Raw genomic sequence first — 24,880 nt, forward strand, 5'->3', positions numbered from 1 at the left:
CATTTTAAACTCCAGATACAAAAGGAGTAGCTATTTCCTGAGGTACAACAACTGTAATCAAAAATACAATATAACGTCTTTACTGAATGAACTAACATAAATCAACACTATTCTTGGGCAAAAGAAAACTAACATATATCTAAGCCCATTGTTGGCAAAGAAAGAAAGAGAAAATATTGGTTCCAGGAAGCATTACAAAGCCAGTGGTCAACCTTACCAGAGTAAACTGATTGTCTGGAAGGCAAGATGCTGCTGCACAATAAAAATACCAGAACAAGTTAATTATTGAAAAATATATACTAAATAATTGCTTATTTTGGGAAACTACTAAGCTCACTGAACTTAAATTGCACATCTTTATTAGTTGGCTGCGTTAGTTTGTGATGCATTTTGTGTTTAACTAGGACAGAAGACAATACAAAGGTATCACAGCTACCCCCAAAAGAAGCCCTATTGAGGGAATTAAGATCAAACAAAAGGTGTAAGTGTACAGGCAAAGTACCCAAGCAACCTACCTCTGCTTGTGAACTGTTTCACATAAAAATATGTACTTACTATTAGTAAAAATTGTCCCCAAATAGGCAAAGAATGTTTTTGAACAAGTTGGAGTGTAAATTGCTTACAAAATTGAAAATATTTCCTAACAGTTACTTTTACCTATAAACAGAAAAATATCTACAGCATTTGCTAAGTAAAAGTTATAACACTTTATTAAAAATATACAAGTCGAAGAAACTGTAATAAAAACTGGAGGAACATAAATAGGTCACATTCCAGATATTTAATAACTTAATGTCTAAACATATATAAGCAAGTCACTGTACCTCAGGTTTCAGATCTCTATGGACTACTCCTACATCGTGCATATGGCTCACCGCTGAAACAAGTCTGCGCATAATATGACTGGCTTCAGTCTCACTGAAATGTTTCTTTTTCTGAATACGTTCAAGCAATTCCCCTCCCTTCAGCAATTCCATTACTAGAAACGTGTGAAGCTGAAACAATAAAGAAAAGTAAGGCATGTTAGAAATTTAACATTACAAACCAACATTAATTCAGGAGCTAGGTGCTATTCTCATAGGTTCTCAAAGTCTGAGGAAATAAGACTGCTGCTCATAGCGATGCGAAAGGTCAATATGAAGCACCAAACTGCATCTCAGATGATATTTTTCCCCATCAGTCTCACTAAGATTGAAGAACGTTGAGGTCTTCCCCATGTCCTCCCATATTTATTTACAAAAACACAATGTCGTCATGTAAATGGATAAATCTGTAGGGAGATGAAATGTCTTTCTTTAGGCTAACAAATAAAGCTGGAAAAAGCTAGACTTCTGCTGTTTAAGCCTGTTCTGATGTAGAGATACGTTTCTATTCATATAGACAAGGAGTTAGCCATTTAATGTTACCAAATCCTTTAAAAGTACCCTGAAACTTTACTGTGAAATCAAAGATTATCTAGAATCTCTTCTGATTTCATCTCCTACAGAGTAGTAGTCAAAGCTACTCTATCATTAGAATCACAATAGACATCTGCCCAAACATTGAAGAGTATTTTTTAATTACAAAAGTGATTGTTTAGATGGTTGTTCTTTTCAAGACAATCAATAAGCAGTGACTTCCCTGATTACAAGACAACACTAGCACACAATAAACCACAATTCAAGTATCTTGCCATTAAACTAACAGTAGACTTCTCAGAGCAGGAAAGTGAAATTAGCATTCTCAAAAGGCAATAGACATAGGCATGTCATGGCTTCTAGCTTTTCCTTCCTCTGAATGATAGTAACAAAAGCAGTATTTCCAAGCAAAGAAAAAAGTTCTGAGAAAAGGCCAAAAAATGAAATTCAAAGAAATAGTCAGGAACAGAAGGTGCACAGTATTTAGATATCAAGGAACTTAAGCAGAGCTATGCAGACGGAAAGCAGTAACACTTCTTGGAACAAACGAGGTGTCTACTAGTCACATTGCTAGCAGTACTTGTAAGATACCCTTTCCTGCAAATTTTCTTTATGTCTTGGGAACAGCTGACAGGAAAGCTGGAAAGGATAAAGAGACTTTTCTCTGCTAGAAAACTTCTTAAGGCTCACCAAAAGAGACTGTAACTCAATACTCTACAATTCGATTATTAATGTAGAGTTTGATCAGGCTAATATTAGAGCAAGTTAAACATTGGAACTACTTTTTAAGACAAACTGCAGAAATGTCAAAACTAGAAAATTTTGATCAGTCTGGTCTTCAGAATATTGTGCATGAGTAATCTGGAATATAAAACCTGGGAGCTACCAGGAACAACTAAAAATGTAATGGTTTGGCTGGTTGAGAGTAGCCTATTCAGTTGCAGAGCAATTTGAAGAACATTTTTTTCAGATATTCGTGAGCATAGTCATTTTACTCAAAGGAAAGTGAAAAAAGTGTCCTGTTCTATACACATATACAGTACTGCCTTATCATTAAAAGATTACAGTATAGATTTTTCATTCTCTCACCTCATTTTAGAAGTGCTCTACATGAGCACTCTTCTGCTCCTTGTATAAACAGCATTACAGGGATAGACCAGGATACACGAGGAGGCAAGAAAGCCCACGTTCCATTACAAAATTATAGACTAGAACCAGATTAGTTTAGGTTTGAAGGGACCTCTGCAGGACATCTGGTCCAAACCCCTAGCTCAAATCAGGGCCAACTTCCAAGTTAGATCAAATTGTGGTGTATTACATGCTGTGGAGCTTGCATTACACTAAGGAAAGAGACAACTTAAGTCTCTAAATAAACCCTATCCTGATCTCAATATATTTTTCAAATAGAGGCTTTACTTTCACATTAGGTAATTTAGCAAGCTACTTGGTTATGTCCATTAAGTTACTATTATGTAAGAAAAAACCACTACGTATGTAATCTCCATAGGCAAGATTTCAATATTATTTCACAAATATTATTTTAAGATTCACAACAACCCCGAGGGAAGGTGATTAGACACCTCAGTATCATAGATATAGAAACTGGGCCATGAATATATTGTATGATGATTAACAAAGTAGACCAAGGACTCTTAATTCTTCCACATACTTTTTTGATTTGCTAGAGTAACTGCAAGTTCCTTGGAATGCAGAACTTCTGCTTCATCTTCTACACTGACTAGACAAAAGCCCAAGGAAAAAAGTTGCCTTCACAGTAACAGTACACTTAACTCCTAAAAGTTCTTGGGAAAACACATGGCAAGTACTGATTATGGTTTCTTCAAAATACCTGGTCATGATAAACTTCATGTAACTTCACTACATTCGGATGTCCTTCGCAGAGTTTCAGAGCAGTTATTTCTCTCTGGGTGTTGGCTTCCATTCTGGAAAAATTGAGCAGTCATTTTGTACCAATTTTACTGAGCAAATTGCACATTCAAAGTGTTACATCTATTTTTTTAATTGCTTGCAATCCAGATTTTTTAATATTACAACTGCTTGAACACAATTAAAAGCATACTCCAAGTAAACTGAGCAAAACTCTCCACATAATCCTGCAAGTTAGGACATGAAAAAAACAACACCCAAGTCAAACAATGGTTTTGATGCAACTGCAACTTGCTACAGCAAGAGCTGAAATGATATTATAGAATAGTTTCTACCTAAAACAAACCTTTCCCTTAGTCTAGGGCAATTTGACTTCACCTCTGTTCCTACAAATATTTGTTAGTTCAGCTTTATCCTGAAGACTAAAATTATTGGCTCAATCCTTTTCCATTCTTATAGAAGATAAGTACTTCCAAAGCTGTATGGAAACTGTGAGCTCCTACTAGAAAAAAGAGTAACATCATCTATATATGAACTGTGTTATACAAATGAACTCCTAACAGGTCATTGTGAAAATACGAAATGGAAGAGATAAGAATAGACTAGCTCCAGAGCAAAAATCATCGCACAACTTCTCTTTCAAGTACTGAACTCTACAGCCAAAAAAAGTGAGCGCAGTGAACATCATAAGAACTACGAGAATGAGGACAGAGCAGAACATGTTGTTTTCCACTAAATACATACATTGATTTATTTTAGGCAAATAATGCCTGAAAATTTTTGCCAAAACTCTATCCAAGAAACGCTAATCCTGCACTGACTTAGAGAATGGCCTTATGGGTAACATAGACAGAATCTCTCTCACCACGTGTGTTCTTAATTTTTAGTTGCTTCCCCCCCCCCCCCAATTAGGACCAGAACTATGATGATAATTTTTTGCAAGATAATTCTGTTTTTCTGCAGGCTTCACATAAAGAACAAGTAAACTAAGCTGTTCCACCTGCATCTCTTTAATTAAGAAGTTAAAAAACCTGACTCAGATAGGCTTCCCCCCCCAAACCACTACCAGGAGAAGGCAGACCTAGGAAACAGATGAAAAAGGTTCAGTATCACGAACATAAACCTTTTAAATTTGTGCATAGCCTTTTCTGAGTATTTCTCCTCTATAAATATTCACCATCTCAGATTTTAAACAGACAATATAATGAAAAACAAGTGGGAAACTCTAAACCAGTAAGTCAAGCAAGTTTATAGAACTCCACTGTTGCGTTGGCCTTCAGACACACAGGTAAACATCAAATTGTTGGATCAAGGCAGGTCCAGCACTACTAACAAAGCAACATCACAGAGGAACTCTCGATCTGAGCTTTCACCTCAAGTATCATTAAAAGTTTTGCCCAGGTGTAGGATTCACTTTTTTGGCACCTTTGATTGGTAGGAGTGAAAGACTGACTTTGAGGCAAAGAAGTTACTAGAAACCTATTATACTTTTCCTTTTAGCAAGAGCTACTAGTGTGGTCCTTAGAGCAATATTATTTAGAGTTTAACAGTTTCTTGTTTGAGGCTGATTTGTGTCCAGTCATTCAGAGCGTGGGTTTACTGCTACTTCTAAATACTACACAAACATGCTCTGACTCTTCTGACAGCCTGCAATCCTAAAAAAAAAGTAATAAAAATCTCTGTATACAGACCACTTCTTACCTTCATTTAGCCTGGTCCACCAAGATGAAAGAGAAAGAGCAAAAGAACCTGTGAGTAATATAATTTAGGGACATAATTTCTAAGTGTTCTATGGGAAAAGTCAGTACTAGTTTGCTCACTGTTATCCAGAAACAAACAAAAAAAATCCATTAGCTTAAGATGATATGGGAGCACTGATCTGCAGCTCTGCACGCACTACAGAAAAAAAAACCCTTCTGAATGTAGACACAAGGCAGAGATTTCCAGATTAAAAACCCCAATTTAGGTGTCTACTGCATACTACTTGTCTAAGGTCTCATTATAGTGAGTGAAATTCTAATTCACGAGTTTTACAGGGTGAACTAGTTCACCATGAAATACATACCTAGAGTAGGATTCAGTGGCCTAAGCATAGGAGAGCCTAGAAGACATCAGCCATGAAGACATCTACATAAAGGTAGTAGTCACAAGACTGACAGGAACTGGAGGACAGAGAGGACACCAACAGATGCTAAAATGGCACTATGTAGATGCCTATGTTTAAGTTACTGAATCCCACTGCTAGTGCCTGGTCATTCGAGTCTCTCTGTAGGCTCCACCAATAGTTTTGAGCAGGGCTACATAATCATAGCAGACCTCGGAAAACTGACTCAGACACTTATATTTAGGTGTCTTATTCTTCAATGTATCCTATCCAAAAATCATGTGATAAAACACTTAAGTCTGATGGACAGTTACTTCTAGAGTCTGGAAAAACAGAGGTACAGCCAAATGTCTTGGAGAAGAGATCACTGAACTGTCATTCTGACAGCAGAACATTTACACTTTCCTTTCCCAACGACATTCTACAACACACTAGGGACATATTTACTAATGAACACTGCAAAATGAAACTAAAAATCTATCCACCCCTTAAAGAATCCCCTTATCTTCATTCTTCTCTGAATTCAGAAACTGCCAGAGGTATCTATTCTGGAAGAGGACTAGATGGTCCCCACGCACAAAACAGGTCAGCTGCCTCCATTGTGGCAGCTGTAGTCAGCTGCCTCTTCAGAACATCCAGGAAATAAGATGCAACTTACAACTCCATAGTCTAATTCCATTTTACACACACACTCAATTAGATTTGAGGCACACTACAGATCCTTCTTAAAAGCAATGTCCACGGCAATCCATTGGGCTGCTTAGGAAAACTAGCTAGTGTAAGTCTACATTCAGTTCACTTAGGTGTAAAGATAGGAGGACCTTATAACTTACTCAGATTAGGAGCAAAATTAGGGTAAACTAGGGCAGAATATAACTAGGAACCGGAAAAGTACTCTTTAGGTTTCTTCTTGTGTCCTCCCCAACAAGAATAGCATATTGTTTCATAAGACTCCCAGAATCTTTTAAATGTCATAAGGTTTCTGTAAAAAGAGTTTCTTTAGATTCTTCAAATAGGAAATTATTTTAAAGTTATTTTCCACTTCCAAAAATGTATCAAACATTATTCTAATCCATGGGTGACAGTAAGCAAAGAAAATATTTTTATTGTCTTATAGAATATTTATACCTTTTGCTAATTATTTTTACTGCATACTCTTGGCTAGTTTTCTTGTGTAAGCACTTTCGACAAATGGAAAAACTTCCTTCTCCCAATGGTTTCTCTTTCAGATCCAGTTCATAATGATGATAAAATGGAGAGTCCTGTTAGGAAACTGTCTGTATTTAGTTCTGCAGAATACTTTTAGTACACACAGTCAAAGACAAAGAGTAAATTTTTGTGAGAATTTGTCATCTACGTTTAAAATGGTAAAAGAGTTTTCTTTTTGATAAAATATAATCTTAACTTCTATTTAATAAAATGCATAAACTTTCTTCTAACAATCAAAGAGTAAATACTATGTTACATTAAACAAACATAATCACTAAATAAATCATTACTACTACAATAGCTTAAGATACAAAATATTCAGACAAACAGGATCAAAGATGGCTGTACATACATTTATCCACAAAACTATGTGCTCGTTTGAAGACATCACAATAGCATGTGTTCTTATAAGGCTTCACACAACTATACATACTCTTGGGCAAATACTTCATTTAGGAATTCTGATAAAGTAGCTTCAAAAATATCCACAATGGTTGGCTGAGTAAGAACTATCAGGAGTCAAACTACTATTACTACTATACTTCAGTCTTCTGAAGATCTAGACAATCATCTCATTTTTCAGATTGAACTTCAACCACTTCTTAACAGTACCACATGCAAATTGGATCATCTGAGGAGCCATTACAGAGAACAGATAAATGAATAATGACTATTTTGTAATCTGTAGCCTAGCTTGTGATTGCTGCTTTGAAAGTTATACGCAGTTTCAAGTTAACCAAATTAATTCAGCTCTTGATATTATTATTACCTTCATCATAGCACTTCTGGCAATAGTTGTAGTTCCAGGTCGCTCATCCCCCATATAAAACTGAAGAGGATCTACTGTAGCTGCATTGCGTTTAAACAAAATAGAAGGTGCAACGAAAGAATATCCCTACAAAATTAAGACATCAGAAAAGCGCATGGCTTGAAATTGTTGCACACAAACTATCATACTGCACACAAAACATTCAAAGTTTCAGAAGAATTTTTCAAACAAATCAGAATTTTCATAACATAATACGGAAACCATAACCGGCTCATTGATACATAGCTATTACTCTGCTCAATGTGAACAGATATCTTCCTGGAATTCTGTGATTCTCCATAGTTATAGATAAAATAACACCACAAATATTCTGGTAAATAATGCTAAAAATCTGGCTCAGTTTCATTTGTTTTGCAACAGTGATAAAGGCTCACACTTCAAACTAGCTAGCTACCCAGAACATCTTTAAGTTAATAATTAAATATTTTTTATATTGTGATGTAAGCATCAAATCATTTTAAATGGCAAAACAAAATAAGCTTCACATTAGTGATGTGCCCAGTTTGGGTATCGTAACAGGAACAGCTGTGACTACCACTGCAGGATGAATCAGATCATATTATGACACGCATAAATTGCTTGCTACAGTCACTACAAATCTAAACTCCCAAAATATGATGCTACATTCCTGTACACTAAGTATTAAACTGCTCAAAAACAGACAGTAAAAAACAAAAAAAGCACAAGGAGGGTGAGGAGAGAAAGCAATCTGAACTGCTGTTCACCTCTGCAGCTTTAGGACCAAGTTGGCTGCACATGAGCTGTTTCTGTCCATTTGACATCCAGACTGTGCAGTCCAAGAAGGGATCATTCTTTAACAGCATGGAGGAGATGGTAAGGAAAGCTTTGTTATTGATCCGTATGTAGCAGTCTAGTAATTTGAGCACTCCTACAGAACCTACTTTCAACCCTGCAGTTAGTGCTCACTTATGAGAAGAATACCTCAATGAGAGTATAAGGTGGGCATGGGCAAACCATGTTGCTGTTGTTCAAGCTGGTAGCCCAGGCTGATGGGAGTCAAGATGACAAGACTCCAAGTATGAAGAACCAATAAAGGACAGACTGACTTTAGTCCAGCAGGTAAGACATTCAGCTGGGAATGGAGAGTCATGGAGTTTTATGTTTATAGTAGGACTGTTTCCAGCTTTCTCATTTTGCAGTTGCTGAACAAACAGCCCTGGGAACTGGGATTGGAAATTATATATTTAATTCTCAATAATTTGGAAGGCAGAGGAAAAAAAAGCTAGCTATACACGTGGAATTGTTCAATAAATGATTTTTTTTAAAGATTTACTGTGAATTCTTGAAATACCTGAAATATTCTTTCTGAAGTCTGAGGGGTTGCTGCAGGAGAATATGTCGGATCCATTTCTGTAAACTCTTCTGCAAAATTACTGACATCCAACTCATCTCTGATTACTGGTTTAAATGGAGCTGGTACTTTTTTGGCAGCTAAATCATCCCAATTCATATTCTAAACCAAAACCAGGAAAATAAATTTGAATCGAATGAAAATTTAACAGAAATAGATATTGGAAAGAGAGAATTGTCCAGAAACACACAGTCCTAACTCCATTTGCTATATTCCATAGGCAGATGAAAAGCATTCAAATTATGCCCTACTAATTTGCTTAGGTAAAGGCGATAAATATCATACTTAATTGCATGTAGATAGAATCCATTAAAAAAAAACACACAAAGAAATTTAACAGTGGAGATAAGCCAAATGATTAATTTAAAAGCACTTAAATTTCTTCCTCTATTTCAGAGGAAACAACACTTATAGTCTTGCAAACATAGTGCATGCATGCAGTATCTTCAAATTTTCATTGCTGATTTCTATGCTTAATTACTAATCTCAGTTTCCAGAGCCCTGAGAGCATAATGTCTCTGGATTCTTACCTCAATACATGGCTAGAAGTAGAAAGCACAGATATAGCAGTTATAAGAAAACAGCCCTATTGCTGTAAAGAAGTAGAACTGAAATGAGGTCAAGATTTGAAAGTGTTCTAAGAGGAAAAAGCATGTCTTCCAAAGCAAACAGTGAATAAAGGAAGTTTAACTCTACTTCGTCAGACTCTTATAAGAGGAAGGAAATACAGAAAGGATAAGGAGAATTTTAGAAGTTACAAAGTCAAAATATTGCCCATGCTGAATGTTATGATAATTACGTTGAGAATACTTACTTGAAAGGTTTAACTTATACTACCAACTTTAAATACTCCAAAATTTATACTGATTAAAATATATTTAACTTCAGAAGCATCAGAAATACATACTTAGTTTTTTCAAAGAAAGCACACAAACAAGTTTGACTGCAATGAATGGAACAGCACAGATGTTGAATGCAAATCCAATCTTTGTTATTGTTTGAAATCAAATGTTAATACACTGAAATCTGAACAGAATTGAAGACTAAAGATTTAATTAAGCAAAGAAAAACACGGAAGAGGCATTTATCACTAATGGTGAATTTTATCAATATTTAAGTTTTACTAATAATGTTAGCAGCAAACTTTCTTTTAAAGAAAACAACACATAACATATAATTTAAGTGTTTTCCATTAAATCTTCCGGTTTAAGTAGAGTGTCTTTTGGCTGCTTCAAAGTACCTGATAGATAGAATAGATTAAAAATTTGTCATGCCTTTCTTGTAGTATATCCATATATATAAGCACATGGATATTCTTACTAAATTCAATACAATTATTCATGCAATTAGCACACCTCTAAGTTATTCTGTTAATAAAACAACAGAATTTATCTTTAGACTTGGATTTCAAAGGCACTGACATACAGTAAGTGGTATCTGGGGACTTTTGTTGTTTGTTTTACCTGGAAAAAGGGATGCTGTTTGATTTCATCAGCATCAGTGGGACCACAACCTAGCCTCTTCTTGGGGTCTTTCATCAAAAGACGCTGAATTATATCCTTAGACAGTGCACTCATTTCTTGTGGATAAGGTGGCTCACTTTTTAATATTCTCCTGCAAAACAAACAAAACAACAATTATTTGGTAATTACCTGATACATTGAGTGTTAAATCAAAGAGTAACCATACTAATGGTAGTGTTTAACATTTCATTTAAGCTTCTATTGTACTCAAAGACAGGATGATGACAAATGTGAAACCAACTATTTTTTTTTTTAAAATAAAGGTTTGAGGAAATGAGGACATAAAACACAACATCCGTAGGAGATAAATTATGTAACTTAATCCACAAAAGAAAAACAATCCTCATTTCATACATACTGACCTTACTAATACTATTCAAATAAATCTCATAGCTATAACAGATAGCTCCACACAGACATCAACTTGACGCCTAACAGCAGTCAAAAACCAAAAAACAATTCCAATGTTAAAAATGATTAGAAAATAAAGAGGAAAAAAGCACACTTGAGCCATATGAGGTTTTCCTGCACCTTGTATGTTGTGTGCAGTGCTCATGCATGACTCTCAAAAAGAGGCACTATAACTGGAAAAGTTTTAGAGATTAATCAACAAGATTAATCAGAAATACAGAATGTTTCATATGAAGATCTATGAAAAAGGCTAGGACTATCCAGCTTAGTGAAAAGGGGACTTAAGGGGACTGGGCACAGTGTTCCTCTCAAAACGACAAATGCTAAAGAGAAAGCAAATAGGAAGCTCACAGGCTCTTTCAATACAAGAACTGGGAGCTATCAAACAAAGCTAGTGGAAGTTCAAAATCTTGGAAGCCTAAGTACAATCACATTTCAACACCTATCTTTAATATGTGTAGCTCCTATAGTTTTATGTAAGAGGAAGGCAAATTTTCCTTCAGTTATTCCAAACATAGATAATGAAGCTAAGGACTCTGAAGGAAAATTAGGAATGCACACACAGACAACACACAGCAAAGACACGTCAAAAGGTTTAAAAAGATACACACACAAAACCCTTTAGCATACAGAAACACAGAATGGTTGAAGTTAGAAGGGACCTTTGTAGGTCACCTGGTCAAACTCCCCCTGCTCAAAGAGTCACCTAGAGCCAGTTGCCCATGATCATGTTCAGAAGCCTTTTGAATATCTCCAAGGAGGGAGACACCACCACCTTCCTGGGCAGCCTGTGTCAGAGTGCATAGTCACCCTCACAGTAAAAAAGCATCTACTGATGTTCAGAGGGAACCTCCTGTGTTTCAATTTGTGCCTGTTATCTCTGGGCTTGTCACTGGGCACCACTGAAAAGAGCCTGGCTTCCATTTCTTTGCACCTTCTCTTCAGGTATTTGTACGCATTGATGAGATCTCCCTGAGCCTTCCCTTCTTCAGGTGGAACAGTCCCAGCTTTCTCAGCCTTTCCTCACACGCTTCAGTACCTTCATCTTCTTCCTGGCCTCTCTCCAGTATGTCCATGTCTCTCTTGTACTAGGGAGACTAGAACCAGATCCAGTACTCCAGGTGTGGCCTCACCATTGCTGAGCAGAGAGGAAGGATCATCTCCCTCAACCTGCTGATACTTTTGTCTAATGCAGCCCAGGACACCATTTGCTGCCTTTGCCACAAGGACACATTATTGTCTCATGTTCAACTTAGTACCTATGTATCTATATGCACACTTTCACTGTGGTGACTTCAGGAAGCACAGTACATAGAAGGAGGACTTAGAGTGCCTCCCCTAAACACAGACTGAAAGATTTTGAAGCTGTGAGAGACTGTGAGGCTGAAATTATATGAGGTTGTGGCAGTACTAAAATCTCAGTTGTTAAATGTCCTTGATAGAGCTTAAGTTGATCACTGCAGGACATTTCTAAATTTTGTTTGAAGGTACTGCATGACATATCCTTAGAGTCAGCTATTCCCATGGGAAATTCATCTTGAAATATGTAACTTCTTGGATTACTCCAAAAATAGATGCAAACAGATTGTTTCCTAAATAAATTTGTCCTGCCAGTGTGGAAGGACAAAAACAAGTTGAATATGCACATATCCCAGGGGTTGTTTCTACTGAAATAGTACCCAATTTCAAGCAAACAAAAACACAAGCAAGATAACCTCTTGGTTTAAGTAACACTGAAATGAGTTAGGAAAATACAGTCCGAGTTTTAACATGGAATGTATCTTTAAATAAAGTAAGGATGATCTGTCAATAAGGGTCTAAATCATGCCCACTCTGCTAGCAGAAGTAACAACAACCATAGGCCTTGTCTTCAACTTCTGGACACACTTCACTTTGTAGAGAAGAAGAAAGCATAATATTGCCAAATGATTCCTTAATTAGGGATGTTAATACCAAATTTAAACATTGCTAAACAAGAGGATTCTTACACTGTAGGACTGGCGGAGAAGTAAACATTAGCCTCTTCAGAAATCATCTAATTTCAGAAAGGGAAGTGGGTAAGGAAGTAAGAAAATCTTCCTGTTGTAAGAGAAGACAGGACATCTTGATAGCAAAATTACTTTATTTATGGGAGGGCCAACAAAATCTACAATGTCGTCTTAGTTTGAAAAAAATCACTTCAGCTAGAAGAGTCTGAGGAAATGTATTTATAAATATAACAAAGATCCCAGAAACAGACAAGTTCTCTTTAGGGTCTCAGAAGGGATAAAAAAAAAAATCCCTAAGTTAGTATTTTTTTAAAATTGATTTCTAAAGCAATGAGATTGAGACTCTGGGATGTCCTTAGAATCCGCAAGAGGAATTCTAGAGCATTTTCCTGTCTGAAAAATGTCAGAGATTACAGATGCCCAAGTCAGATAAAAATTTGAAAGTGTCTCTGAATAGAGATGCTGAATTGGGATGACTGGTAACAATAAGAACAAATGAGTACAATTTCTCTGTGCAGCCTCAGAAGATCAGTCTCTGAGTAGCGATACTGGTAAGTGCTACCAGTAAGACTCTTGCCTGTGTCTCAGGTTTCTGATACAAATACAAACATTCACGTAAGAAAGAGAGAGTGAAACAAACGTAAGTGAAAAGCTTTTATAGAACCCTGCACAGCTAAGTTACCAGAAAATTCTTAGTCAAAAGAAGCAATTCCACAGTAACAACACAAGTTAAGTCTCATCCTGCTAATTGCAAATTTCCAGTGACATATTGCATGTCTTCGGTCAGCCTGACAACAGCAATCAGTTGTACCATTGATGTGGTAACTGAGCTGAGACAGGTTTATAAAGCAACTTTTCATATTACTTGACATTCTGCTCTTTGGGTAGAAAACACACCTTAAATTCTTGGGGGAAGGAATCCTCTATAAAGACTGTATCTGTCAAAACAATTAGCATACATGTTTTGCCATTTATGGTTTGGTATAACACTATTTTTACTTAACAGAAAACTTCTGTGGCAACAGCATCAGAAATTTGTGCCTTTTGCCAATATTACTGTTTTAAATGGTTTCTTTTTATAGGCAGAATTAACAATGAAGTGGTATTTAGCAATGTGAAAAGCAAGCTATGATTATATTGAGGGCTATCTTCCATCTGTTGACCCTCCTAGAGCCCACTGCAGAGAAGGCAGCATTTTGCCATGCTGTACAAGCAGACTCCATATAAGCTGCATTTATACATGCCAGTGGCATTCATTCAGAAATACTTTGGAGGTTGACAGATACTGTAAAATATTCACAATGTTCTGGACTGGTTCACAGAACCACACTACAGAAATAGTAAAGAATGAAGCTAATTCATTTAGAAGTTCCAGGAACTACTTACAATTATCATGGAACTGAAGTATGTGAAGCTGTATACACATTAACTAGGATAGAAAGCAAGCTGCCAGAAAGGTTCAACAAGTGAGAGAGCAGAAATTGGTGAAGACTAATCAAGTAGTGTGATCTAGTAAAGAGTGTCTGTCTTCACTAGTACACCATCAGGGAAGTGCTGTACCGAAGGGTAAGTCACTCAAGTCTGTAACAGTAGCCCAAAGTGTTCAGAAGAAGGAAGCTGAGTGTGTCGAAGTCCTTTGTGGGATATCTGCGCTTCTGAAAAGAAGCTGTGGCCTTTAGAATCAACTTCTTTTCCTTTTCTGGATCACCTCCATCCTCTTGTACATTTCATGTTTATGTTGTCCAAAAACAGTGACAGAAGCAAGCAGGAAGAATTAAGTATCCCAAGTGGCAACTGTGGTCAAAGCTGCTGAAGGACTACTCTGCTGTTATCTTCTGTTTCTCCTAGCCTAGTACAACCGCTCTGAGCTGAGATTACCCCTGCTGATGAGAGCACTCTGGATGTACTGAAAGCACTTTGAGAAAAACCATCCCTTGCATAGGTCAAGCAGGTTATAACTTTGAAGACCTGGATCATTTCCATCTTACCCTTCTCTACGGCAGACTATGCAGAACTAGGAGCCAACCCCATTGGTATAGTTTTTCAGGACCTTAAGCTCTGATGAGTTTCTGCCATAAATACTACAGACCAAGAGCATACATGATAATGCAAAGGACATGCTAATGAATGATAAAGAGGAAGAGGAGATGTTTAATCTTCAGTGAGTGGAGGATACAGTAGGGAAATAATACCTTGACCTTTAGATGCTCCTCCTCTTTATCAGTATCTTCAGAGCCACTCCTGTGTAACAGGTGGAGCTTGCTGAGCCTGATAAATCAGCCAAGGAACTCGCTGATTTTGTTATAAAAAAAATTCGGAGTTGCCACCACTGATCTATGCTAGTTGGTAGTCTAAAAATTACATAGACTGACCACAGGTTTCTTATTTGTCCTTTACCAAAGCAGTAGAGACAGGATATATGTTTGCCGGCTGAATAAAACAGCCTTTTACAGAAGGCACAGTATTTAAAACCAACCAGAAATGCAGAAACCATGTGCTTATACTATGATGTCAGTAAAGAGAATTTGAAGAGGATTCTGACCTTGTTCATTCCGGGGTGATAATCTTACGGATTTAAGCAGGAATGCCCTTGCAATACTCAATAAAGGCCTTACAAAGACAAACAGTGCCACTGTGAGTTTTCCAACATAGACAGCAGACTGCTCCCAGTGGTTAAGATAAACGAAAGGGGAAAATATGCTGTTAGCCAGAAGCTGAAAGATATTTTCTTTATTTTTCATTTTAATTAACTCTGTAAACAGCTAAACTAATTAAAATTCTGATGCACTGCATAGCTGAGAAAATCCAATTTATGACAAAGAATATGAACACATCTATTGACAACAGACCAATCTGGCAATTTGACTTCTCGACCAATTTGACCAATTTATCTTTTAGCATTATATCAACCAATCTATAAACAACATTGTAAAAACTACTATTAATTATATCCACTGAGTCATCATTTTGAGAAGTAAAGCACAAGCTATGGAAAACTAACTGAAGATGAGGTGCTTGAACAAACTAACGCCAACTCATTATTGGAAACCACAACTAGTAACTTGTTTAAAATAGTAACAGTGAGAAACAAAACTAATTACAAGGAAGGAGAACGAAAAACTTTAGGAAGTGGTAACCATTAGATGCCAACCAAAGAAAGATTTTATAGACAGAGAAAAAATAAACCCCAACTATTCTGGTCAAGATACAGACATAAAATATGTGATACTGAGATGGAAGCCACCTTTCAACCTCCACTCTGATTAGTCTAAAAGCAGATGCCTGAACCTGACTGTGGAAGAGATGATAATAAAACATCAAAAGCGCAGAACCTTAAGTTTTTTTTTCTTCCACCAGGTAAAAGACAATCTATTATCAATGCCCCCAGAACTGTATTACAAGCATCACCAAAGAGATCCTGGTGTTCAGGGAATAAGAGAAAGTAATCCCAAGCTGCAACCCTGTTAAAGGGCAGAGGGACAAGCTTCTAAAGCAAAGTTTTCACCTTCACATTTGAGAATTACTCTACTGAATGCCCTGCCAGAACTACTAATGCCAAATTATTTTGTTCAGCTTTGGCCAGTCAGATCTGTATATGCATCCCCAGTTCTAGGCAAGTCAGACTTTGATGCAATACTTACAGCTTTCTTAAAACCATCTGCTTTACTGAAAGGTTGAACTGATCTGTAGGCAGTCATTGACGTGATGTGATTCACACTAAGTCTAGCATCAAATGGTTTCCTTCATCTGGCAGAGATTTCCTAACTCATTGCTATTTGTTAGAAAAGCATCATTACGTTAGTGCCTGTCAGTTCTCGGACTCTGGACTCCCACCTAGGCATATAAATGCTGTACATTCTAGGTAGAGAGCTATAAGCTCTAGGACAAAATTCCAGAAGACACCATGCAAATTACAAGTTGGATTTAATGACTGCTCGGTCCTTTAAAAGATCAAGCAATCACTGCAGTCTTCACAGGCAGAGAATAAAGAAGGGAATCCCAGTACATGCCTGTTATGCATCTTCCCAATAGTTTTATCAAGAACAGGTTTCTTGCAGACTTGTGGAAAAAATATCTCCATAGTATCTAATAGATGGTCAAATTTCAGCTCCCCTCCATGAAGTTTTAAATAAAGTCTAACCAACTATGTCAAATAAAGCACATACGTTGCTATTAGCATGAGCGTGCTAATATGGCATCATATGCTTCTACAGATTCTTTTATAGATACATATATGCATAAAAATGGAAAAAGATAGATATCTATCTATTCATAACCCCAAAGTCAGTAAGATTTTCTAAGTCGCTGCACAGCAGCAAAATAGCACTTCAAAACCTTCATTTTAAACTCCTGTATGTATAAGAGTCCCAAAAGTCAACATCCAGAAATGGATTTGTCTGTCTTTCAAGTCAGCACTACAAATCACTCACAGTCAAACTGAATATACTGGGTTTGTAATCAAACCCAGCCCTTTGCCTATGCTTTTGCAAGATGGGTCCCATTCATGGCTCTGCAGCATTGGAAGTCCAGAATTCTCAAAAATGAAAAGAAAGGAAGCAGGTAGAAAAAAAGAGGAGAGGGTATACTAGAAAAAGAGATACTGGAATAATTCTGTGAAATCTTTTTAAATCAAAGTTTAACATCAAGCATGTGAACAAAAAAGAGTCTTCAGAGACAGAGACATAAGGAAAATTAAAGTATGCACTTACTTATGTGGCATTTGCCATGAAAGAGCAGTCCACAGTGCTGTCAAAAAGGTTATGATAAAGAATTGAACACAATCTCTCATCAGAAAGAGTAAAAAAGATACAAACCCACAGTAGCTATTTCTGAGAGAACTGAACTGTCCATTGGAGAGAGGTTTCAGAACAAAACTTCATGCTCAAATTTAACAGCAGATAGCCATTGTGCCACACAAGTGAACAAAATTATCTAAAAATATCTAATATCTATTACTTCTCACCTAGGAAAAAATAAAAGAAGGATCTGGATTCATTTAGAAGACAACTTTTTTCCTTAAACTCAGAAAAATCAAAGGTCATGGAAACTATGCTTTCAGGGCTCGTGACTGAGTAACAGATAACTGAATCCTCTAAGTCTGCTGCAATTGGCAAGTTACAGCATATCTAGGTCAGGGAATACAATTTCTGTTTAGAGTAACATTGCCATCAAGAAAGAAGTCTGTATCAACTCATACTTCTGTGCAAGTGATTTGATTACCAACAGCAACTGTAAATATCTGAGGAAGTTATCTGCAATTCAGTTTTTCATCAGTTTAGAGAAGAAAGGAAATGAGAAAGATCAAAGATAGGCACAGAGAGAATTTGGAACCTATTTACACCTATAGGTGTAAAATTATCTAGAGTCTGCATTCTAATTCAACAGAAAACTTTACAGAAAAAGCTGCAGACATAATTAAAAGAATTAACAATCAAAAAAAAAGATATTAAGTGTAAACTGTGAATGTATCCTCAGTGGCAAAAATATCAAAGAAAAAAGGAAATAAAGATCATAGCTTCTAGGCCAGACAAGCTTAGGCTACTTTTTCAGGTACTGAAATTTCAGTAATTCAGCTGTTATTTCTTGAAACAGCTCAGTGTACTCATGCTAGAGATAAATACAAGGAAGGCATTTCTGAAAAGCCACAAATATGGTAACAAGAACATCTAAATTTAACTAGCTAGCACGTCAGGAAGGGCAGATCATTTCTTTCAGGCATGCTCTCAAGCGAGCAGCTCAATAGCTTCCCAAGCTGCAGCAAACTCCTTCAATCAGTCCTCTTTAATCTTCACAAAAAGGTTTAGTTTCCTTCTCCTCTGAGGTGTACTTCTGCTCCCCACTGTTCTCACCCTCTACCTGGGCTGCAGGAGCACAACAGTCTGCTGATATCTCACATCCGTTCTGCCTGCTCAACCTTACCCTCAGGGAAAGCCTCAAACACACTCCCCTGGCTTCCCATGGCATGCTGCACCCTCCACTCCCCAGGAGGTTCCATGTGACTCAGTGCAGCAGCCAGAGCAGAGAAAACAGCAATGTTCTCGTATGCTCAGCCACACTCTTAAAAGCAACATAACATTCATTACATAATCAACTGCAAACACACAAAACAGATGTCATGCAGCACAGAAACTGCTATCAATGGAAAGGATTCAGAAACCACGGGTCTTACGAGTACTGAAGTTACAGAAGACATGAAAACAAATCTGAACTGCAGTTGTATAGTTGGGACTACTGAGATTTCAGCTATAAACTAGGGGCTTATCAGTTGGAAGTGACAGAAAAGGAGGAGGAATTAGATTTATCAGTCCACCATTGGCATCAACAAGGGAACCCAAGAAAAAAGGAAGGAATATCTTTTTGTTCAGATGTTGAATTATTACTTCCCTTAGACAAGATCCTCTTGAAATATCACCAGGAATAAATTGTCCATATGTAAGAAAGAACAATACAAGATGATTTAAAAAAAGGTTTATTTCAGGAAATAAGAACACTGGGGAACATCTTTAAATAGAGAAAACTGGAAGACTTTACCCTCTAAATTTATCAAAATAAAAGCTGAAAGACTACAGAATTGCTGTCTATAAATGTGTAACAAACACCAACCAGAACAAAAGCATACTGAGCAACAACACAATACATGTGCCACAACTAAATTTAGATCAAAAATTAGGTTATTAGCCATCAGAGGATGGATGTTAGCAACCTTGCAGTTTCTCAGCTTTGAATTTAAATTATCAGAAAGATTAAGATATTAAAGAGCACATAAGGACCTACCATAAGACAGCCAAATCTGTAGAATATATATCTAAAAAGTTTCCCAGTTTTGGGGAAAAACTGTATCTGTAAAATTCAGGTTATGATTCTCTCTAAAAATTTTTTAACTCCTTCAGAGTTCCATTTAGTAAATCTTGAGAGTCAAAATTATCTGTTCAGACATGGCATACTCATAGCATGGTTAGGGTTGGAAGGGACCTCAAAAATCATCTAGTTCCAAATCCTGCCATGAGCAGGGACACCCTCCACTACACCAGGTTGCTCAAAGCCTCATCCAGCCTGGCCTTGTACACTTCCAGGGATGGGGCATCCACAACACCTCTGGGCAACCTGTTCCAGCACCTCACCACTCTCAGTGTAAAAAATTTCTTCCTTATATCTAATCTAAATCTAGCCTCTTTCAGTTTAAAGACATTTTAAAGTCATAAGTAAGTAATCAACAAAATTTCTAACCTTACATAGGTCAGAAAGAGTAAATTTAAGTTTTAACTCCATCATAATGACCAAGGGGGTGAAGTCCTGAATTTTGTTTTGTTAATAATGCCCCTCCTCCCCATATTTTTTCTAGTGGCCCTCTTAGTTTCCTGATCTGGTAGAGACCTAGAAACAGGTCTCAACCTTCCAAGAAATTGCCTGAATTTATAACAGAAGTAAAATAAATTATCTAAATAATTGATGTACATTCTGTTGTCCGTTATAACCTTAAATAACCAGCAACTTTAGGTGAAGATCAGAATCACAGTAGCACATTCCAACAGGAGCAAGACTATTCTTGGTTTGGGGACTGGACTTAAAGGATGATCTTGACAGCAGTTACTAATTTGAGCAATTTAAGCCCTTGACTCCTCGCCCCAAGAGAAATCCAGTAATAGGAAATGCTCATTTTTGGAGATTTCAGTAACGCGTTTTGAGTAAGTTCATAGCTTTGTCTTTTTAAAGTGTTCAAATGCTTTTACATGGGTACTAAAAACAAATCTTTGAACTGTAGAGATTACTGAATGTAACAAAGTTGATAGTAAGGAAAAGTTCACATGTAAAATGTAAGAATGGTATAGGTTATTTAATTTCCGTAAGTATTATACTCATTTCTTCTTAGATATGCAAGTATAGCTCAAAAAGATCAGGTTCTTTGTTTCATGTTATACACTAATAAATTAAATATTACCTGTCACAAAAAGGTGGGAGTAGGGTACATCCTGACACTCAAAACCTATAGTCTGACAGAGTGAACTAGCAAGAGCTGACAAAAACCTCTCCAGCTATATATATGTTTATTATTCATTTTGAATATAATGTCATATTTAATTTGATTTCCTTTTCAACAGTAAACATGCAATTGCATTGAATATCTATGAAGCTGTGGTTTCACTATAGTTTGAACAAAACAGGTCTTCTGTAAAGTTCAGTTCTATGAGTTCAATAATAATAGTTAATAAAGACTATCTGCTTCCAGATGTCACTGTTAAAAAGAACTGGAGCACCTAAAATGTTACCCTGGTAGCACTTTCTTCCTAAATTTTAGATTAAAAGTCTCACAAAACATATATTATGGCATAAGCATCACTTTGTGAGCAAGCACATGTACTTTACTGGTTTGAATCTTACCTAGAAATCTCTGCTTGGGAATTCTTCTCTCCATCAACTGTAAATGGTGATGCTCCAGTTAATAATTCATACATAAGAACACCAACACTCCACCAATCAACAGCCTACAGAACAGCAATAATTATGTATGTTATGATCCATTGAAGTATAATTGTTAACAAAAGAAGAAATTAAACAAGGCACACAGAAAGCAATTAGCAAAGGAAGAACCTGCCTATCAATACCCAAGCAAACCTGGCTACCACAAAGCATAAACAATTGCAGGACTCATTGGAAGTGTTTTCTATGATAAATTAATTTTATTTTGAAATCCCTCCACTTAGCTGCTTCGAGTAATTTCTCAAGCTGAACTCTTTCCACTGACTACTAAAGTTCCTTTTTTCTCCCCCCCCCCGATTAATTTTTATTTTTACCATTGTGAAGTGGTAAGAGTTCTAAAGCATGCTTAAAACAATAGAGGAACCTAAGCCTTGCTAAAAAGAAGTGGAACCTGAGCTTTCAGGAGCTTGAAAATGAAACAAATTGTGCCTTTTCGAAGTTCCTTAAAGAGGACAGGTCACATACAGTTAACCAGGGCACCTGTAAATGCTATGGATTTTTATCTTACATTCCCTGGTAACACATCTGATCTTTGGTTTACCATATACTAATCATATTATTTGTATCTCTGATACCTTGTAACTTACAAAATTTCATCTCTTGCAAAAGGAAAGGTAGCAGTTTAGTCATTTCAACAAAATTAATTTAACTACAGGTGTTTGAACTTTCCAGTTTTTCTTCCATGAAACTTGCAAATGAACGAAACTGAAGTTCTGCTTTACTTATGTTGACAACATTAACACAATACAGGAAGACGATTAGTGAAACGATGACAATTTGGCCTCTTATTTTAGGTTTTTTGCTTCAAGATACATGAAATCTGGTGTTTCACATATTCAACCAAGACTGTTTACAAGAATTAGCTGAAGAAGTCTCTGTACTGTTAGTAATTATTTTTGTAAATACACAATGATCAAAGAAAATCCCAAAGAAGAATTTTCTGTGGCATATGTTTTTCCACAAGAAAAGGAAGATCTGCAGAATCAGAAATCAAACGTTAAAAAAAAACAAATACTGAAATACTAGAGCAAGCCTTTTAGACAAACAATATCGCTATCTAGAAGAGATTACAAATAAAAAACATTGATTAATGAGAGCATAGCATACTAAAGCAATCTCATTTCCTCTTTTTTAAAATAAGATCTTTGAGTTGCTAGATACGAAGTAAGTATGAAATACACTAAACACCTTCCAACACTGTCACATAACATTGCCAATGACACAAAGAGTGTGTGGTTTAAACAATTACCATCACATAGGTATCTGCAAAATCACCCTTACTTATCAGCTAACATTTGGTATCAAACTCTGAAGCTATTTCTTATAGAATATTGTATGGCTCTGCATTACATCTAATGAAAATATGGGATAGAATCAAAGATAACAGAGATTCCTCTTTAAATCAGCAACAATGTTGAACTTGTAAGCATTTGAAAAGAAAATCACAATTCAAAGTGACTGATGCATTGCAGAGGTGCTCTGAAACTGGCAAGACTAAACTAAGAAATAGAGCACAGTAAAGAGCTTGAATTCATAAGTTTGTAAAATTCCATTTTTAATAATGACTAGGCAAGCAGTACAGTAGAAAAAGATGAAGAGGTTATAGTGGCATACAAAGCAGGTGTGAGACAATGACTAAGAGAAAAGACAAAGCATGTTCTATTTTACATTTAATAGAAGAATCAAGGAGGTAATCATTCTGCCGTTCTGCTGTACTTCAAAATGCCAATTCTTAGCTGAAACACTGTGCCCACTACAGTGCTTCCTACCTGAAGAAATATACAGGCAAATTTAGACCAAAAGTGAAGCAGAATACAAAGAGAAGGAGAAGAAAGAACCTTCTCAGGCAAAAGTCAGAGTCCAGGTAGTCTAGAAAAAGGATATGAGGGTGACATAACATCTTCCGATGCTTAAAAGGGCTGTTCACAAGAGGTACTCTGATCAGCTATAGTCTGTGACCCCCAACAGAAAGACAAGTCAACTCGATCCACAGCAAAAAACCAAAAGAGATTAAATACCCTCCAAAACTTCTCAGTATAGTGAGCAACCAGAATAATTCATTTAGGAATACAGTAGAATTCTTTTGGGGAGTAAGGTTTTTTTTGTTTGTTTCAAATATCATCTATGAATTATAGTTGTCTTGATCTTTCCCATCAATTACCTACACTTTAATTCCTAATAAAACTTGAGCATCAAGCTAAACAGAATTAATTTTTACAATCTGAGAACATTTATAACATTAATAATTCACTTCATACTTCAAGAAAGTTAGTATTTCCCTGATGTACAGTTTAAAAAAAATGTATCAGAAAGAGACACAACAGTCATTGTTCCACTCTGAACTAAACAGTTTTTTATTTAAAAGAAAGTGTCAGCTAAGTTTTTTTGTCCCGCTGTGCATTCAGAACAAATTTTTAACAGGAACACAAATAAGCCTCAATACCTCTATAAATATGACTTTTACCTAAGATTAAAAACACATCATATTGATGTTTTTAAATATAGGCAATAATCTATTTTAGGACAACTTGAAATAAGGCATGTTTAAATAAGATGTTATCACATTTTACAAAAACCCCTCAAGCTCAACAATAATGTTGCCTGAAGACTTAATTTTTTTTCAGTAAGAAACTTAGATAGAACATACCTTATCATGTCCTGTATCTCCTCCTCTTACAATATCGGGAGCCATGTATTCTATTGTTCCACAGAAGGAATATGCTCTCTCATTCTAGCAAAAAAAGAAAATAAAATTCATGTCAAACAATTATATTATACGAATCATATGGGACAGATATGGCTAACAGTTCCAAGATGCTGGCAGCAATTCTCCTCCAAATAGCTCAGAACTGCTAGCTAAATCATATTCCATCATGTAGAGATGTATCACATAATGCTACAGAATATTTACAATCTTCTATGAAAAAATAAAATGTCATAGGCTTGTGTGGCAGGCCAAGATAAGCACACAAAAATTAACGTATTGATAATTTAAAAACTTTCCCGTAAGTCTAAATGATCTATAGATTTCAGAGCTACACAAGATTCCCCAAGGTAATATAGACAGACGTTCTGAAGGCTGCAATATCAATACTCTAGACAACAAATGAAACCTTTGCATTAAAAAGAGCATTTCATTGTAAGATGTACAATTTGACTAAATTGGATACAAGATCCTTTGGGTTCCCCACATTTAGGAATTTATTATGACCTCTAGAAAAGTAATTTTCTTTCGCAACACACACATATATAAAAAACACAACATTCTCTCAAGAAGAGACTTGGAGAGAGACAAGAGAGAGAAAGGCAGACAGACAGAGTTGTAAATTTAATTTTATTCTACACACTGAAGTTATTGTCTTGATTATGTTCAAAACTAAGCTGCTTTCACAGGCATGTATAATTGTTCCCTGTTAGTGATTTACCTTTGAGGTCAACATGAGGTCATGCTGTACCTTGCTAATGACGAAAGCACATGTGTTTGGGCCATGCAACATTGTTCCTCCCTTATCCTTCAAGCTTCTAGCATTTTGGGGAGAGATCCTGACAGGTCCTTTAAAGAAGAGTGTTCAAAAAAGCAAATATTTCAAAAGTCAGGTTTTACATTTGTAGAGTCAGATTTGGAGTTTAAAACAGGTGCTATATAAGAGAATGTACTACACTAATGAGAGGAAACTTCTAA

General features: G+C 36.2%; 1 protein-coding gene across 7 annotated transcripts in view; it reads right to left on the minus strand.

Annotated features, from left to right (window-relative positions):
- RPS6KA5 (ribosomal protein S6 kinase A5) overlaps positions 1–24,880 on the minus strand; it is an 81,084-nt gene that overhangs the window by 8,647 nt on the left and 47,557 nt on the right. For 3 of the 7 annotated variants that reach the window (XM_086613878.1, XM_086613875.1, XM_086613873.1), the window contains 8 exons: positions 23,846–23,929; positions 21,100–21,203; positions 10,262–10,412; positions 8,739–8,900; positions 7,367–7,492; positions 6,517–6,650; positions 3,247–3,340; positions 825–995 (listed from right to left, as the gene is read on the minus strand). In XM_086613878.1, coding sequence (XP_086470004.1) covers positions 825–995; positions 3,247–3,340; positions 6,517–6,650; positions 7,367–7,492; positions 8,739–8,900; positions 10,262–10,412; positions 21,100–21,203; positions 23,846–23,929 — 1,026 coding nt within the window. Of the gene's footprint in view, positions 1–824; positions 996–3,246; positions 3,341–6,516; positions 6,651–7,366; positions 7,493–8,151; positions 8,239–8,738; positions 8,901–10,261; positions 10,413–21,099; positions 21,204–23,845; positions 23,930–24,623; positions 24,726–24,880 lie in introns of those variants that run through there. The other 4 variants (XM_086613876.1, XM_086613872.1, XM_086613879.1 and 1 more) reach the window with 3 other exon arrangements.

Source organism: Tauraco erythrolophus, chromosome 6 (genome assembly GCF_009769465.1).
Source record: "Tauraco erythrolophus isolate bTauEry1 chromosome 6, bTauEry1.pri, whole genome shotgun sequence".
Classification (NCBI taxonomy): Eukaryota; Metazoa; Chordata; class Aves; order Musophagiformes; family Musophagidae; genus Tauraco; species Tauraco erythrolophus.